Below are 19,098 nucleotides of genomic sequence, written 5' to 3'. Positions count from 1 at the left end.
GTAGTGTATATGAGAACTGAAAAATAACAGCAGTATCAAAACAGGCCTAATGAGTTCTATAAATAAGCAAAATAAGCCAAATTTTGCATCCTAGTGCTGAAAGCGTGGGCCTGCCCACTTCTCAGCGGCACTGAGAATCCTGCAGGAGCAATATCAGAATAAACAACCATTTCAGCATCAGGAGTCTGGCATTGCTGGTTGACTCTGGCATTACCAGGGAAGAACAAGCTACCCTAGAAAGTGACTGAGGTTGTAATATACTTAATTTACTTAAGTGCGGCTCCACTGCATTAATGGGAGCTCCGGAACGAATGGTACCTCTAGTTACGAACTTAATTCGTTCTGGAGGTCCGTTCTTAACCTGAAACTGTTCTTAACCTGAGGCATGCTTTTGCTAATGGGGCCTGTTGCTGCTGCTGTGCCGCCGGCACACAATTTCCTGGGGCTAAGTTCTCAACTTGAAGTAACTCTTTCAGGTTAGTGGAGTTTATAACCAGAAGCATTTGTAACGTGAGGCACCACTGTACATGTTTTTCATGCATAGATTTTGGTTGAAGTTTTATGGTTTCAGATACGAAACTTTCTTACTAGATAGGGCTTCCAGAGTGGATGTGAAGCTCTTCATTTTAATTATGGTGGCTATGACCAACCCACCCATTTAAGTGTAAATATATTTGGCATCATGCAGTTAAAACCTAGTTTCTTTTTCAAACAGCAGTCTTTGCTACTTCAGATCACAGCAAGACAGCTTTTGTATATTTCTACAAGCCATTCATAAGCTGTTATGAATTGCATGTAATGCTATCTAGCAGTTATCACCTAAAAACCGCAAGAAATGCATCCACTCATCTACATTTCAGAATCCGCTTTATTAAGAAAAATAGAGAAGGAAATAAGCTGCACGGTAACAGAGAGCCCAGGGAGGAGGTGGGAGGTTTAGCTTTGCTCACAGAAATGGAAATGCACCGTCGTTAGGATCTTGCAAACGACCTTGCAGTTTTCTGATGCACAAGTTGGATGCTTGACAATGTGTTTTCCCTTTTCTGTTTAAGGCAGCATTCAAGAGGCCTATGTACACCATGATGCCAGCTCCTGACCCTCAAAAGAGCTACTTCAAAATATAGAGATGGTAAAAAGTATATTGCAAAATGGAAACAGATGCTTCTTAATCTTCAGCAAAGTAGTCATCAAGTCCCTCCAGTTCCATTTCCTCTGTTGTATTTACAGAAGAAGTAGTGGAGGTTGTATTTATACTTGTGTGGCTGCTGTGCTTTGGGTGGGAGCTTTCAGGCTGCCTTTGTTCTTTCTTGATATCCTTGATGCCACCGAGTAGCTGCTGACTCTCTGCAAAATACTGATTTGGGTGGTTCAAAGAAAACCCAGTATCATTGACCTGTGCAAAAGAAGAAGAAGGGAAAAACATGTTCTGTCACTGTACTTCACACACCCTTGAGTTGAAATGCACGCTAAAAACTTCACTTTGTTCAAGCTTTGAGATAGCCAGCGTTGAGAGGAAAGATATACATTAGTTCAGCCTCCGTGAAACATTGCTCGATAAAAGCTGCTAAGAGCCGAAACATGTTTTGATACTCAGTTTCCCTGTCTTGTTGCAACAGCAACCTAAGAGGACAGGTTTATTTGTTTGTTGTTTTTTTTTTAAAGAGACAAATACACAGGCCAAAATCCAAAGAGGCCATTGCATAATAAACTGCAGGTAATGCTGAAGTTTCAGTTAACTTTTTGGCTATGGGAACCACAAACATTCATTCCAGCTGTAAATAAATTTTAAAAAGTATTTGCTCAGGTGAAGTAGCACACCAATAAAAGAAAAAGGGAAAGTCCTAACTGCACACTCACAGCACAAGCCTATGCATGTCTACTCAAAAGTAAGTCCCACTGGAATCAATGTGTCCTACTTCCAGGTAAGTGGATATAAGGTTGCAGAGTGGTAGATCCAGAGAATGGCTTGTTAAGAGAACAACTGCTCTCAGTGTTAGGCTAGCATCTTCTTTCTACTCAATTGTATTTGAGTATGTCCAGGTTCAAATTCTACACTTCTGTGTGGGGAGACAACTAAATCACTGATAGTTTTACAGATCAAAACAGAGAATTCTTACCAACAAGTCAAATGTGGAAGCCACATTAGAGCTACCAAATTCTCATGGAAATAAATCTATATTCAGAACAGATTTTACACACACACACACAACCACACGTTCAAGCTATGATTAAATTAGTTATCTTTGAAGGCAAGCCCTAGCTATTTTATTCAGAGAAGGCTACTTCTTCTGTAGAGAACGTATTTTCAAAACATATTTTTTATTTATTTCACTGCATTTCCAAATAGCTTCCTTTGAAACGTCTTGGTGATTTAACAAGTACCAATAAAAATAAACTTCTGTTTATAACACGTTGCATAAAGCATTAGTGCTAAGATATTAAGTAAAAGCTCTACCTTAAAGATGATGGATGCTTGGGGTTGTTTTTTTTGGTGGGGGAACAAAGTTTGCTAACGTATCCTACATACTTTTCAAAAACATTCTGACCTTAATTCCTCTCAAAAGAAAAACCTGAAAAGGCATTTAGTTTTAAATGGCTCCTTCCCCCTGCCCCACTCTAGCTACTCAGTTCCAAGCATGACATCTGAGGTAGAGGGGGGGGGAGACATCATTTATCGTGCCCTGTAAAAAACAAAACAACACACCAGCAAAGCTTGTAATCTAAACTGACATGAGGTAAAGGACACTGGATATAAAAACAAGTATCTCTATTTCATCTGCTCTGTATTTCATCTACTAAGGCCTCAAAGCTTTCCTCAGATTCTGTTCATTCTAACCAGTGTCCTTCCTTAACACAAAGCCTGGGTTCCTTTTGGCGTCGTATTGTGTGGTTTTACTAAGGATCTGAAGCAATGGTGTTGAACCTGTGTGATCTTGGGGTTTTAATCAAGAAGCTACAAAGTGGCAAGTGATAATGAGGCAAGCTGCTATTAAAAAAAACAACACAAAACACAAAAAATACAAAGCCATATGGAATTATTTCAGATACTGTATGCTGCATTGCTATTTATACACTTTCTTTCTCTCTAATAACTTGCTCTTAACTAAATTTTGACCACCGAGAAATCAAATAAGCAAATCAATCCTTTTGTCTATAAACATAAACAAGATGCATATTTCCTGGGAAAGGAAAGCCATTAGAAAGACAACAATAACCACAATATCAAACACATTGGTCTTTGCATAGCTACGTTTGCAAGCGGCAGTTTCCTTTTAGCCAGGGATATGAGCATTGCCCATTTAAATGGAGCCGCTCTAATTATATTGCTTGCAACCAAATGAGCTTGACAGCTTACTAAAAAAACCAATGCTTCAGCACATCTGTTTTATTATCCTTATTAATAATATTGGCTCAGCCAAATCACTCATGATAGCAAAACATTTATAGCTATCAAAGCACAAAGAGCACATTTATTTAGATATAAAAAGGCGCCAGTTTATCAGTTAGGACAAAGAAATAATTGACACACAAACAAACGAAAACCTGAATGGGAACAATTCTAGCAGTTTGCCATAAGTAAGAATAACAATTCATTCCCTCCATTTGCCCCTATGAAAACTATGAATCTATTGATCTCTGTGACTCACAGAGGGCATTAGAATTGCAATGCCACCAATATTTATTCCTTAACCATGTATTAAGCTATAAATTTAATCATTTATATTTTGTGTTGGTTATATCATTGTTCTGTCTCCTTTTAAGAACACCATATTACTATAGCTGCAACAATACAAAGAGATAACTTAAGTGTTTTCCTTATAGTCTGACTTTTGGGTCTCAATTTTAATATTCTGGCACCAGAAAGCAATTCCATTATATTTAAATAAAACTTGAAGCTCAATGTGGCACCAACACTCACAATTTCTCAATACATTTCAAAGTAAAATAATAATATGCAAAAGAATATATTCCACATTAGAAGGCATAACCTTGAATTTTAATGCTTTGCTTAGTATTCTTCTATATTGAAATTCATTTTTTCCTCTTGCTGTATTCATAAATATTTTCATTCCTCACCAGGGGAAACAGATGACTGATTGGTTTTTGTGGGACAGGGCAACAGAAAAAGCCATCGAATTCTAGCATCCAGTGGACAGGAAGAATTGGCAGCATGCTTAGAATGTCTTCCTTTTCACAAAGGCCAAAAAAGCAGGTTTAATCAAGCCCATGGGCTAGAGGTTCCCTACAAATGATCTACGTAGATGAACTGGCCATGGTACAAATCCAAATGCAAAACCTACCAAGAAAGGCAGCAAACCTAAATCCAAAATGACCTCCAAAATGTTTGCTAACAAGAACAGCACTATTATCAAGATAGCAGTTCCGGGGGGGGGGGGACCTAACACACACACTACACACACCCTTTCATGGAGGGCAAAGCCATTAGTGATTACAAGTAATGATGGCTATATGATATCCTCCAGGTTCAGATACAGGAAGCCTCTGGATACCAGTTGCTACGGGAGGGCTATTGCCATTATGCTCTGCTTCTGCCTAAGAAACAGCTTGTAAGCCACTGTGGAGAACAGGATGTAGGATTATATAAATCTTTGGTATTGCCCAGCAAGGTGGAGAGGTTATTAGGTTTTTAACAATATGTTCTGTATCTTTAGCAGACAGAAATAAACTGATCATCTATGCTGAGAAACATATTCAAAATCCCCTGCCCCTGGGGCAAAAAAAGACAGACAAACACGTGAAATCGTCCCATTTTATAGTTTCCCAGTTGATGGGAAAGGGGCAGAGAAAGCTATCCAATCAAAAGCAGGGAAAAAGTGTGCAGGGTTTTCGCCCAGTAGATGGAGATGGACCCTTGCTACTTGTCCTTCAAGAGAAATAAGAAGGGAGGTGTAAATTACAAATATTTCCCCTTGGTTATAGTAAGGCAAATTGGAAACACCACTTTGGACTTTTGAGAGGAGGTGTTATGACTTTTAAAATATGTAAACAGATATGGCTTTTTCCTTCACTCCAAGACACACTATGTGGAATAATGCAAACCATTCTAAATATACAAGAGCTGGAATTTAAATATATGGGTTGATGGTGTCTTTGGACAGAGGTGGAGTTTGGGGGTGGGGTGGGGAGAGGTTTTCTGCTAGCAGTATATTTAATCAATCTTTATGTACTGTTTTTCAATGCAACTTGGAACTGTGTCTTCTTCCAACCTGTAAGAGGGGTGAAACTGGAAGGGAAAAAATGTAGACATCAAGTGTTATTGCTTTATCTGCATTTTGTTTGCTAGGACCTATGAAACACCACTCCATAAATGTAAACAGTTTTGCTACAAAATAAAACAGCATAACCTCATAACATATTTGTTGATTATGTATGCACTAAACAGTTAGCAAATGCGGAGTGTCGATCCATACATGAAATGAAAGACATCTGCTATATACTCATTAACTCAGCGTAATTAACAAGGATGGTGGCACGTGGTGAATGTGAACAGAATGTCTGAAGTTTCGCACAGGGTTTCTGCCGCCAGTCTTTCCAATAATGAGACACATTATCGTCTGATAAATAAGCATCACTTACGTCATGGGTCAGCTCAAAGTATTTCTGACAGGCCAACTGATAGTGCATGCCCTTCACCAGTTCCAAAATCTGAAAAAAGGAAGGTGATCGATATATTTAAAGGGTCTTTAAAACAGCTGAAATGTTCTGCAATGTGAACATATGACCTTTACAATTTATGGCAGGGTTTGACATGATACAAGAATCTGTAGTCTTATAAGATACAATGCTGCTGACATTTTCCTCCCACTTAGAATTGAAGTCAGATTATCCATAGACAGAGAAGAGGTTCTGCCTTCACAACCAGAAACCAACAGTTTTACTTCACAAATGACACAGAAAATTGAGGAGCGGCGTGTACTGTCAGAACTATTGCGCTGCAAAATCTCTTGCATTATTTCAAATAAGTATCTATCATTTGAGTAACTGAAATATGAGCTAATCAAGTATGCGGTTATAATTTATTTTGGATAAAACTTGCTAAGACGTGTGTGACATAATACAACTGTGATCCCAACTACAAATTGTTGCAGAAGTAATCCAGAAAAGAAGTTGCAGAAAGCACTACATTTCTACCCTCTCTAAGATCAGCTCTCAAAGTTAAGTTGTTTCTAGCAATGCTCCTCAGAACACGAAAGGGAAATCATCTGTTTTGAATTCCTATTAGAAACATCTCTCTATCTCTTGTAAATACAATTTGCTTTCCAATTCTACCTCATGTAATCTCTTCTGTCCTGCATAAAACATTCATTCTTATCAGCAGAATGCAACGCCATTTGAAAATTTAAGTTGTATGTCATTTTCCCCCTCTGCTGCTATATAATTAAACTGTATATTCCCTGCTTATCAAGCTCAGGAAAGCGCTGGAACTGAGAGATAGCCTCAGCTGAGAGAAAATTCTTGAGAAATGCAAATTCACACTCCATTTCAAAAGGCTGACCTTTCCATGTCAAGCACAGAAATAAACTCCGGCACAAATCCCTACTGCCCTCATTATTGGAGGCTGCCTTATAGTTATTGACAGATGTACAAATATTTGCTGAATATATCAAGCTACAATGCTGCCAAAGAAGTGCTTACTGGGTTTGTTTTGCTGCTACAAGTGCAACTGATTAAATGTCTGCCTTTCCTGTCACATCCTGTTACATATCTTGCGAAAAACAAATCAACTAGCCAGAAGATGCTAAAGCCTGGCACGGTCTATGTGCTTTTGAAATGGAACAGATAATAAAATGTAATAAAAACTTGGCTTTGCTAATTAAAAGTGTTAATGCTGCTTTGAATGAGTACCCAGCAGTAGCACATTTTGTAACAGTGCATCAGGTTTATGTTGTGTATTTGATCATGTAAAAAACTTATTTTGGCTAAAGGGTGGATGGATAACAGCACCTTTTTCTTTTTGCGGTATATTTTATTAAAATAACACTGATCAATTCCAATAAAGCTTGTAGAGTGTTGCATGCTTACATCAGTTACATTTGAGAAGAAAAATTGAGCAGGGATGCTGTCAAATAACAGAATCATTGAATGCACTGCCAAAGCTTCAAATATCTGTGACACAGTCTCTCCGTAAGTAAGCACAAGTGTCTGGAGGTCTAACATTAACACTACAGTAGTAGCTTGGAAGTCGAATGGAATCCGTTCCGGAAGTCCGTTCGACTTCCAAAATGTTCGGAAACCAAAGTGTGGCTTCTGATTGGCTGCAGGAAGCTCCTGCAGCCAATCGGAAGCCCTGTCGGACATTCGGCTTCCAAAAATAGTTCGCAAACCGGAACAGTCACTTCCGGGTTTGCGGCGTTCAGGAGCCAAAATGTTCAAGAACTAAGCTGTTCAAAAAGAAGAAGAAGAAGAAGAAGAGTTTGGATTTGATATCCCGCTTTTCACTACCCGAAGGAGTCTCAAAGCGGCTCACATTCTCCTTTCCCTTCCTCCCCCACAACAAAATTCCTGTGGGAAAGTCCCCGTGCCAAGGGACAAATTTATGATCTCACCCAGAGGGGCCCGTACCTCGTCTGGACACGCTCTAATCAGCCAAGATGGGCACGGGTCAAGGGGGCAAGTGGTGGGCCTTCCAGCTTGGAGGAATCTGTCTACATCGGCAGGGAGTATCCGATCAAAGTGGTCCAATACTGGACCCGAGGACAGTCGAGGGGCCTCCAGTTCCATTATTGTATCCAAATTGGCAGGGAGGTCACGGCGGAGCAGCAAGACTTTCTCCGCAAAAAAGCTCGCAAATGCCTCACAGCTATGAGTCGAATTTGTATTTAAATTTGGTTGTCCCTCTAGGGTTGTTAAAGACCTAATTATTCTTTTTTTTTTTTTATAAGATTTTATTATTTTCCAAAAAAACAAAGAGAAAACAAGGTACAACATCAACACAAAACATAAGCAACAATAAAAAAAACAAAATCAACATTGAACATAATCAACAATAAACATAATCAACATTCGAAACAATAACAGCAATAAAAACATAAAGATAACATATACAAACCTTAACCAATATCTATCTTTGTATATTTCTTGTTTCTAACTTCTCTGTTTGGGGACTTCCCCCGTTCCCTCCACTGTCTTCAAAAAAAAACAGATACTTCTTCAAGGTAGCTTTATATATTGTTCGATTCACATTTACCCAAATTTTAATATACTTAGCTTTTACTTAGTCAAATATCTCAATAACTATGTATCTTATCTTGACAACCTATCTTAACATATTTTGACACGTACATCTTTCACATAACAACAATTCCTCTTACCATTTATATCTAACACATATCTACCAAAGCCGATGTTCTGTCTAATTCTGCTCAGATATTCAGTTTAACTGATTTAACTAAATAGTCTTTAAATTTTTTCCACTCCTGCGACGCCTTCCCCTCCCTCTGGTCCCGGACTCTGACGGTCAGTTCTGCGAGTTCCATGTATTCCATCATCTTCATCTGCCATTCCTCCACCGTTGGTATCTCTTCACCTTTCCATGTTCTTGCCAATAGAATTCTAGCTGCTGTTGTGGCATACATAAAAAACACTCTATCCTGACTGGGTATCTCTTCATTGGTTATGCTCAGAAGAAATGCCTCTGGTTTCTTACAAAAGGTAACTTTCATTACCTTCTTAAGCTCATTGTAAATCTTATCCCAGAAAGCACTTACCGCTGGGCACAACCACCACATATGAAAAAAGGTACCTTTCGCATGTTTGCATTTCCAACATACATCTGACATTTTGGTATTCATCTTAGCAATCTTAACTGGTGTCAAATACCATCTATAAACCATTTTCATTATGTTTTCTCTTAAACCATGACAAGCAGTAAATTTGATACCTTTTTGCCACAATCTCTCCCAGTCATCCATCATAATATTATGTCCTACATCTTTTGCCCAATCTATCATTGAGGATTTAACCAGTTCATCTTTTGTATGCCACTCTAGCAGAAGATTATACATTTTGGAAAGGTTTTTGAAGTTCGATTCTATCAGTTCTGTTTCCAGTTTTGATTTTTCTACTTGAAAACCAACTTTTTTGTCCATTTTAAATATTTCATAAACCTGATAATAGTGCAGCCAGTCGGGGACCTGGCTTTTTACTTGATCATAGCTTTTTAGCTTAAAGGAGTCCCCTTCCTGCTGCAATATGTCCATATATCTTAACCAGTTTGCAGACATATTCGGTCTCTTATATGCCTTGGCCTCCACTGGAGAGATCCATCTAGGAGTCTTTCTCTCAAACAAGTCTTTGTATCTAGTCCAAACCTGATATAGGGATTTTCTAACAATATGAGACTTAAAAGTTCTGTGGATTTTAACCTTGTCATACCAAAGGTATGCATGCCAACCAAACATATTATCATGTCCCTCCAAGTCCAACACATCAACGTTCTCTAATTTAAACCAATCCTTTAACCAGCAAAAGGCCGCAGCTTCAAAATAAAGCCTTAAGTCCGGCAGGGCAAAGCCTCCTCTGTCTTTAGAGTCTGTTAAAATCTTGAATTTTATTCTTGGCTTTTTGCCCTGCCATATAAATTTCGATAGGTCCTTTTGCCATTTCTTAAAACAGTCTAGTTTGTCCAAAATTGGTATGGCTTGGAATAAAAACAGCATCCTTGGTAGGACATTCATTTTAACCACTGCTATTCTTCCCATTAACGACAATTTAAGTCTTGTCCAGATCTCCATATCTTTTTTTATCTCCATCCACAATTTTTCATAGTTATCCTTATACAGGTTCAAATTCTTATTTGTGAGATTGATACCTAGATATTTTACAGATTTAACAAAATTGAGGCCTGTGGCTTCTTGAATTCTTTGGATCTGTTCTGCACTCAAATTTTTACCTAAAACTTTGGTTTTCTGCTTATTTAATTTGAAGCCAGCTACAAGTCCAAATTGTTCAATTAATTCCAAGGCTCTGGGGACACTGCCTTCTGGTTCTTGCAGGGATAGCATCAAATCGTCCGCGAAGGCACGTAATTTGTATTCCTTCTCTCCCACTTTAATTCCTTTTGTCTGTTTATCTTTCCGAATCATATTTAGAAGGACTTCCAGGACCGTAATAAAAAGTAAAGGGGAGATAGGGCACCCTTGTCTTGTTCCTTTCTCTACTTCGATCTCCTCCGATATCACACTGTTTACAATGACTTTTGCTCTTTGTTCTGTGTAAATGGCCTTAATGCCATTTAAGAATTTTTCTCCAACTCCCATCTTTTCCAAATTCTTTTTCATAAATATCCAAGATACTTTGTCAAAAGCTTTCTCTGCATCAACAAACAATAGTGCTGCATCTGTGTTTATGTCTCTCTCCAGTTTTTCTAAAATGTCCACAATAATTCTCGTGTTATTACTTATTTGTCTTCCTGGCAAGAAACCTGCTTGGTCTCTATGTATATAGTCTTTCAACACTCTTTTCAACCTTGTAGCCAAAACATTTGCAAAAATTTTATAATCCACATTCAAAAGGGATATTGGACGATAATTTTTCATTAGAGTCTTATCAGTATCTGGTTTTAAAATCAGTGTGATAAAGGCTTCTTTCCACGTCTCTGGTGCCCTATCTCCTTCTAGTATTCTATTGCAAATTTCTCTTAACGGCTGTGATAGCCAATCTTTCAATGTCTTATAATATTTTGCTGTTAATCCATCCGGTCCTGGAGCCTTCCCCAATTGCATGTTGTTTATTGCATCTTCTATTTCTTGTGTCGTTATTGGGTGGTTGAGAGTTATTAATTTTTCCTCTGGGACTTTTTGCAATCCGTTCTTTTCCAGAAATCGGTCTATCTCTACTTCATCTATCTTCTCCTCCTTGTACAGTTGCTTATAGAATCTCTGAAAGCACCATCTGATTTCCTCCGGTTTCTCTACATTTTTTCCATTTACTACCAATTTACTGATGACATTTGCCTTTTGTCTTTTCTTTAATTGCCAAGCTAGTAGTTTTCCACATTTATTTGCAGATTCAAATGTTCTTTGTTTCATCATTTTCACTTTCCATTCAATATCTTGATTCATGATATTCGCATATTGGGATTGCAAGTATTTAATTTCTTTTTGGATTTTAACACATCTGGGATGTCCTCTTAGTTCTTTTTCCTTTCCTTTGATTAATTTCAACAGTCTCTCCATTTCTGCACTTTGTTGTTTCTTCTTTTTTGCCTTTTCACTAATGAGGAATCCTCTCATTACCGCTTTACTTGCATCCCAAGCAATCCTTTTCTCCACATCTGAGTTCCAATTAATTTGAAAATATTCTTTCATCTTTTTCGCCGCTCTTTCTACTAGCTTGGTATCTCTCATCAATGCATCATCCATTCTCCACCTGAAAGAATCCTTGGAAATCATTTTTAGGTTTACCTGCACCGGATTGTGGTCTGAAAGCGTTTTAGGACCGATTTCTGCTTTTTGTAATTTTGGAGCCAATTCATTCGAGATCCAGATATAATCTATCCTCGACCATGACTGCTGAGATTCGCTGAAATACGTTGCCTCTGTTTCTGTGGGATTTTTTAATCTCCAAGAGTCCACCAAATTCAAATTGTCCACCATTTCAAAAAAAGTCTTTGGGAGTTTCCCATCATTTGTTAGTTTTGTTCTTTGAGATCTATCCATTAGTGTGGAAACTGCCCCATTAAAGTCTCCAAGGCAAACTACCTTATAGTCCAAATAATCCAGCAGCAAATCATGTATTTTTTTGTAAAAAATCGACTTTCCATCATTTGGTGCATAAAGTCCCAGAATCAAAAATTTTTCGCCTTGTACATTAATTTCAATTGCGATGTATCTCCCTTCTTCATCTTTAAATAGCTGTCTTGGGCTATATTTCTCCTTTGCATAAATCACTACTCCTCTCTTCTTGACCTTGTCCGATGATATGAACTCTTGGCCTAATTTTTTGTTCTGTAGCAATCTTCTGTGACGCCGGACTATGTGGGTTTCCTGTAGACATATTATATCCAAATTCTTCTTTTCTATGCTGTAAAACACTCTGCGTCTCTTTGGTCTCTGATTTAATCCCCGAACATTCCAAGTCATTAACTTGAGCGCCATTTCTTTGTTTATTCCTCTCCTCCAGTTGCCTGTCCTTTCTTATCTTGTTCTGGAAAGACCTAATTATTCTAAAGAGTTGTGCTGGGCGAGAGCTAGCAGATGCAATGGAAGCTGAGAAGTAAGACTTCTTTGCCGCCTTCATTGCCATCTCATAGGTTTTCATAAACATCCTATAAGATGTTCTTGAGGCTCCGTCGCGAGCACGCCGCCATACTCGCTCTAGCCGTCTGAGCTCCCGCTTCATTTTCCGGAGCTCCTCAGTAAACCAAGGGGTCCGGTTTCGGCGGGGTCGCAGAGGGCGCTTAGGTGCGATCTCATCAATGGCCGTCAAGAGTCGGTTATTCCAATCTTCGACAAGGTCATCTAATGAGTCGCCAGGGGGGGCAGGGTCCCGCAAAGCCTGACGGAATCTATCTGGATCCATCAGCCTTCGCGGGCGAGCCAAAATAGGCTCGCCACCCGAGCAGGGGAGGAGCGGAAAGTCAATCTTGGCTCTCAGAGCGTAGTGATCAGACCATGGCACTTCCACAGAGGGGAGCATGATCACATCTATGCCAGCACCAAAGATCAAATCCAGTGTGTGGCCTGCTTGATGTGTGGGGCCCAAAACAAACTGGGAGAGCCCTAGTGTCGCCATGGAAGTCACTAGGTCCAGAGCCTGTGAAGAGGGAGTGTCATCGGCATGGACGTTGAAGTCTCCCAAGACCAGTAGATTTGGGAACTCCAAGGCCCAGCCCGCCACCACCTCCAACAGGTCTGACAGGGTGGCTGCTGGTGCGCTGGGTGGTCGGTACACCAGCCAGACAGCCAAGTTCTCCTTGGAACCCCACACAAGACCAACACATTTAATACCGGAGATCGCCGGTACTGGCAGAGCTCTGAAAGAGCAACCCTCCCGGATTAACAATGCTACTCCTCCCCCCCGACCCACAGTCCGTGATTGGTGGAGGACGGAAAAACCTAAGGGTGCTATCTCACGTAGGGAGACTACTTCACCTTCCCGCACCCAGGTCTCCGTCACGCAAGCCAGGTCAACCCCCAGCGAGACAAAGAAGTCACGCATGGTGGCGGTTTTATTGCCAATGGACCTGGCATTGCACAGCACCAATGACGGAGGTGGATAATCCCTGGTACGACTGTACTTCTATTTTCATAGCTGATATATGGCGACCGTAACTTGTCAAAACGACCACGCCAAGCTTGGCATCTTAACATCCCTTCTGTGTTGCTGCAGATACCCAGAAAAAGGCAGACCCCAAACCATCCCATCAGAGATGTAGCTTTGGGGTACTTTCAACGGGTGGCGGTCAGTGCTTTTCTTATAGGAAAGAAAGGTGCCGATACTCAGCATGAAGTTGTTACAGTAAGTGCCATACTTAAAACCAGCGCTTTTCTTCTAGAAGAAAAGGTGCCTACCATTGAGTACCCCCAGGAAAAAAGCACTGGTGATGATCATATTATTCATTATTTCTATTCATTAAAATTGTATGCTGCCCTTCACCTGTAGATCTCAGGGTGGTTCACAACATAAAATCACAATATTAAAAAACCCACACAATATGCATAGTAAAAATAAGAACAAAAACAAACCAATAATCCCCCCTCCCACAACACATTTAAAAGGGTATTGGATGTCAATCAGCCAAAGGCTTGGGTGAAGAGGAACATTTTTGCCTGGCACCTAAAGGTGTATAATGAAGACTCCAGGCAAGTCTCCCTGGGGAGAGCATTCCACAAATGGGGAGCCACTGCAGAAAAGGCTTGTTCTCATGTTGTTGGACCTCTCATGGAGGAGGCACATTAACAAGGGCCTCAGAGGATGACTGTGGGGTTCAGGTATGTTCATAAATGGGCAGCAGTAAACAGAAGGGCAGTTGGGCAATTCTGTATAAGGAGAGGGTCTAGATTGGTTTCTATTGACTTAAGGGACAAAGCAGGAATTGGGTTCAATGGTTGACCAATAATATTAGAAACTATACCAAAAATACTTTGCCCATACTCACACCATTAATGTATGAGGGTTCCTCTCTTGTTACAATCCTGGCAGCACTGGGATGAAGTCACACAGGTGATATGAAATTTAAGCTATAATCCCAAATGGCATAGGGCTTGTTTTATGTGTAGTACGGGGTTTGTTTGTTTTTTGGTTTTTTTTTACCAAGAGCAGCTCACTCACTCCTTTCCATCTGCTTAAGAGGCCAACTCAGATGCTCAAGAGAATTTAAAATATAAAAATCAGCTTGGGTAGCCACTGATAGGAAATCCCCCCACCTCTCCAAAAAAAAGAAGAAAAAAAGAATACAGGATACTCCTTTGCATGTGCAAATCCTTAAAGGGCTCTTTGCCTAGCAGCCTGGAACACCATCGTCAATGCAAAATGATTGCCAGGTTTTCCTCAGCCTCTGTAGTAAGCATCACAGCACAGGCCGAGTTCCCTGTGGCAGATTTTACCATGAAATTGGAAACCTCTCTAGCCAAACAAAACTTTTGTGATTATTGGCTTAGCTATGCAACAACCCTGAATCCCGCCAAGGTTCATGTGCTTTTCAGAATTAACACTAGGAAATATGGGCAGCAATGCTTCGAAATGTACCTAATCCGATGGATCAATTTTGTTGCAATGGCAGCTATGATCCTGGGGGTCCCCAGATGTAGGAAGTGTGGTGACAGATATTCACACTGCGGGGTGGAACAAATTGGTCCTCAATCCTCTGAAAAAGATTTGACAGCTGACCTGTTAAATGTTACTTTCCCAGCAATGCCAAGGAGCATACCTTTTATTTAATCACTCCATGATGCATTCTAGCACAAGGAATCTGTCTGTACCCAAGCAGATACAAAACCACATTTAATTTGTGGCCAAACGAAAATAATGCTATAAATCCCCCCCTCCCCATCCCTTTATTTTCTGAAGCATTGCATATTATTTCTCTTGTAGCAAAGGAAGCCAAGGCCTTTAACAATTGCTCAGAAATTTGGCAAGTGCATCTTGTCAAGGAAGGAGAAAAGATACACGTACTAAAATTGTCTCTTCTAAAAAACTAACAGAAGTGCTGGAACCCTCACCTTTCCATTACCTGAGAGACTACTAAACAATTTCTTAGTGCTGTAACTCAAAAGATATTGAGATCAGATGATGGGGCACTGCTGCCACACACAAGCTTAAAATAGTTAATTGGCTTCACCTTCCTAATCACTGATATTTTCAGGGACGCAATGTCAGTTTGAAGCCACTTTCAAATAAAACAGTTCCTTCTGTTCTTAAAAGACTCAATCTTTCCAGCAAAGAATTTGTTGCATTTTATCTATTTCTAACCTTCATTTTTATTTCAAAGGTGACTTAAAATGTGATTGAGGTGCAGCTACTGGAACATGCTTAGCAATATTCCCCTAGTTCCAGGTCAATTCCGCAACACCTCAGCTTGTTCTCTTAGGGCTTTGCAAAAACTTTCATTTATTTCCTTATATGAAGCAAACCACTAGTGTCTTTCTTTGTGCATTTTATTTCTAACATTTAACATGAAAAATCTACAGGAGCTCCACTTTGATAGCCTATAAGGATTCAACTCATTTTTTTTTTACAAAAAAAACCCACCCCAAAATAAACTCATTTTTGGCTAGCATGGGGCTGAACAGAATTTATACATCCCTGGCCTCACACTCCTAAGGTACATAAAGGGAATAGAAGTTTTGGAGCTTAAGTGATATCCGAGTGTTGTGAAATACTACATTACTCCATGGTCAAAGATCCTAAAATAGCTCTCCTGCAAATAAACCTGTAACCTTACCCAACCCCCAAAGATCTGCTTTTCAGGCTTCTTCTGGCAGCGAGAACCATGAGGTCAATGAAATGCGAAGAAAGTATCATAGCTTCTTATACGGACTGAATTAATAAAGTCTGGGTAATTATATTTACTTAGAAACCTCAATGTGTTCAATCAGACTTACTTCCTGTAAGGCAGGCATAGGCAAACTCGGCCCTCCATATGTTTTGGGACTACAACTCCCAGCATCCCTGGCAACTGGTCCTGTTAGCTAGGGATGATGGGAGTTGTAGTCCCAAAACATCTGGAGGGCCGAGTTTGCCTATGCCTGCTATAAGGCACTTTTAGGAGGCCCAAAACCAGCATCAGTTAACACAGAATTGTTATGCCTGTTAAGTATGCACGCTTGCTTTGCATCGCACACACAGTACTTGTACATATAATACATACATATATTACTTATATGCAATATGCACATATTACATATTATCAAGTTGGTATACAATAAGCTTGCCATGTATAAATATTTATACATATAGAGAAGACCAACAAGGAAACTTGCTGACAGCCTACAGAACTTTCTTTTTTGCAGAAAGAATGCTGCAAAAAAGGAGTCAATCAGTAACTCAAAGCAATTGTAGCAGAGAAATATAAGTCCACATAGGCGACCTATATTCCAACATATGGGAATTCAACGTGGCACTATGACAATTGTTCTGTCAGCGCAAACACCAAACCTGTAATTAGGGGGCAAGCCCTGTTATATTAGCAATTATTTAGCAGGACTAATTAGCTGAATCTATGAGTGTGGCTTTCTTGTGCTTAGTTTAGGGGTCTGCACTTTTTTCTGATGTTTTAGGGTTACTATGAAGAAGAAGTTTCAGCTAACCTAACTGGGTTCATTTGGAAGGGAAGAAATTTGAATGTTTTCTTCAGAATGTGTACAAGATTATTCTAGCATTTCATTAGCAGCTGTTAATGCCAACCAACGTAGTTAATGCCTTGAACCACCCAAAAGAACTAGATATACACCAACACTGGAGGTTTTATTTGACTACTAGAAATGATCTTATCTCAAACTACAAATGTTGCTTACTGTGATGAAACTTGGTCTACAATGTGGAAGTAAAGTACTTGTCAAGCCAAATTGTCTATATCCTGGAGAAACCTAGCATGTAAATGGGTGGGATGCAAGCAAATTGCTATCACTGCCAGTGTGAGAGAACTTAAAACATTTAAATGTCTTAAATGTTTCATGCAGAATTGCTTTCCTGACAAATTGTGGCACTCGGCATTAAGTCAAAAGACAAACAGGCCACCCACTCACTTTAAAGCAATTTACATTTCTTATATGCAACTACTGTGTAAAAAGAACGAGAAATTATTAATTTATAAGCTCAAGCTGCAAAGCAACATGAGCTTCATCACTTTATCCCCAAGAACATTTACACACTTGGGAACAGATCTGAAAGGTAACCCACCCCAACGATCATGCCTAGATTCAACTCCTCCAGCCACCATGGGCTGTGGCCAAGGCCCTCAGAGGAAGTGAAGGTAGCAGCCAGGCATCTCTCCATCACACCCTCATCTATCTTCAGCTGAGGATTCACTCCTCAGAAGCATTCTGTTTGTTTTGCATTTTAATTGCTGTTTGCATTGGATCTGAAGTTACTACAGCCGCTTATAGGAGCCAAGATTTTTGGCTGAAAAGCAGCTATACGATATAATACAGTGGTGCCCCACTAGACGAAAATAATTCGTTCCGCGAGTATTTTCGTCTAGCGGGTTTTTCGTCTAGCGAAGCGGCAATGTAAACCACGGTTTTCGCTAGACGAAAAAAGAAAAAAAATTCATCTTGCGAGGCAGCCCCTTTTTCGTCTTGCGGGACAGCCTTCCGCTAGACAAATGCCTTCGTCTAGCGAGTTTTTCGTCTAGCGAGGCATTCATCTAGTGGGGCACCACTGTAAACAAAAGGCATATCAAAGTTAGCTCACAAAACTATGAACATATTCAACCCTAATTTCCTACTGTACAGAATTGAATAGTTAAAGTGAAGTATTTCCTCTGGATAAAACAGCTGATCCAGAGATTAATGCAAAGTTTTGGGGGACAAAATCCAAAGAGTCAGATTTTCCCGTTTACAGAAGCAATATACTTTAGGAAAGGTTGCAGCAGTTGTGAGAATCAGAACACCCTGATGGCAAGCCTTAGAGATGTATACTGATAAATCTCACAGCCTTCTGGGTTTGCATGACTGGGTGCTACTGTAAATTAGATCAACACTGCAATTTTAAAATGAAACAAGAGCTCCTTGAATTAAGCATGGTTTAGGGCAGTGGTTTTCAACCAGTGTGTCGTGATGGTCAGGCGTGCCACGGGCAACACTGGCCTCTGTCCTTCTTTCTTTCCCTCCCTCCTCTGATGCCCTCTTGTGTCTCTACCTCCCAAAGGCTTGCACGGCTGTAAGAAGCAATAGCAGTAATGGTCCTGCTCTATTCTGCCTTGGTCAGACCACGACTGGAGTACTGCATACAGTTCTGGGTGCCACAATTTAAGAAGGATATTGACAAGCTGGAACGTGTGCAAAAGAGGCCAACCAAGATGATCAAGGGTCTGGAAACCAAGCCCTGTGAGGAACAGTTGAGGAAGTTTGGTATGTTTAGCCTGATAAAGAGGAGACTAAGAGGAGATATGCTATCCATCTTCAAATAACTAAAGAGCTGTCATAACATGGAGAATGGAGCAAACTTGTTTTCTCCTGCTCCAGAAGCTAATAAATAACAACAACAACAACAACAACAACTGTTATTATTTATGTATACCCCACCCATCTGGCTGGGTTTCCCAAACCACTCTGGGCGGCTTACAGCACATAAAAATGCTAGAAACCGAACCAACAGATATAAGTTATAAGAAAGGAGATGCCAACTAAACATCAGGAAGAACTTTCTGACAGTAACAGTTGTCTGACAGTGAAATGGACTCCCTCCGAAGGTGGTGGAATCTCCTTCCTTGGAGGTTTTTAAGCAGAGCTTGGATGGCCACCTGTCATGTATGCTTTAGTTGAGATTTCTGCATTGCAGGGGGTTGGACTAAGTGATCCTTAGGGTCAATTTCAACTCTACGATTCTATGGTTCTATGATTCTAAGCTGCAGTAAACAAGACTGCTCAATGTCCTTGATAAAATACAAGAGGGGGGGGAATGTATTATAAT

At 39.9% G+C, this 19,098-nt stretch overlaps 1 protein-coding gene across 2 annotated transcripts in view; it reads right to left on the bottom strand.

Moving 5' to 3' along the window:
* Positions 1–1,044: 1,044 nt before the first annotated feature.
* Positions 1,045–19,098, bottom strand: part of PRIM2 (DNA primase subunit 2) — a 63,262-nt gene continuing 45,208 nt past the window's right edge. Inside the window, exons 12-13 of one of the 2 annotated variants that reach the window (XM_033143190.1) lie at positions 5,599–5,667; positions 1,045–1,393 (exon numbers count right to left, since the gene is read on the bottom strand). In XM_033143190.1, the coding sequence (XP_032999081.1) occupies positions 1,166–1,393; positions 5,599–5,667 (297 nt within the window). In that variant the 3' untranslated portion in view covers positions 1,045–1,165. The remainder of the gene's footprint in view (positions 1,394–5,598; positions 5,668–19,098) is intronic. The other variant, XM_033143191.1, reaches the window with a different exon arrangement.

This window comes from Lacerta agilis, chromosome 3 (genome assembly GCF_009819535.1).
Source record: "Lacerta agilis isolate rLacAgi1 chromosome 3, rLacAgi1.pri, whole genome shotgun sequence".
Classification (NCBI taxonomy): Eukaryota; Metazoa; Chordata; class Lepidosauria; order Squamata; family Lacertidae; genus Lacerta; species Lacerta agilis.
This window is presented reverse-complemented; position numbering and strand designations above follow the sequence as displayed.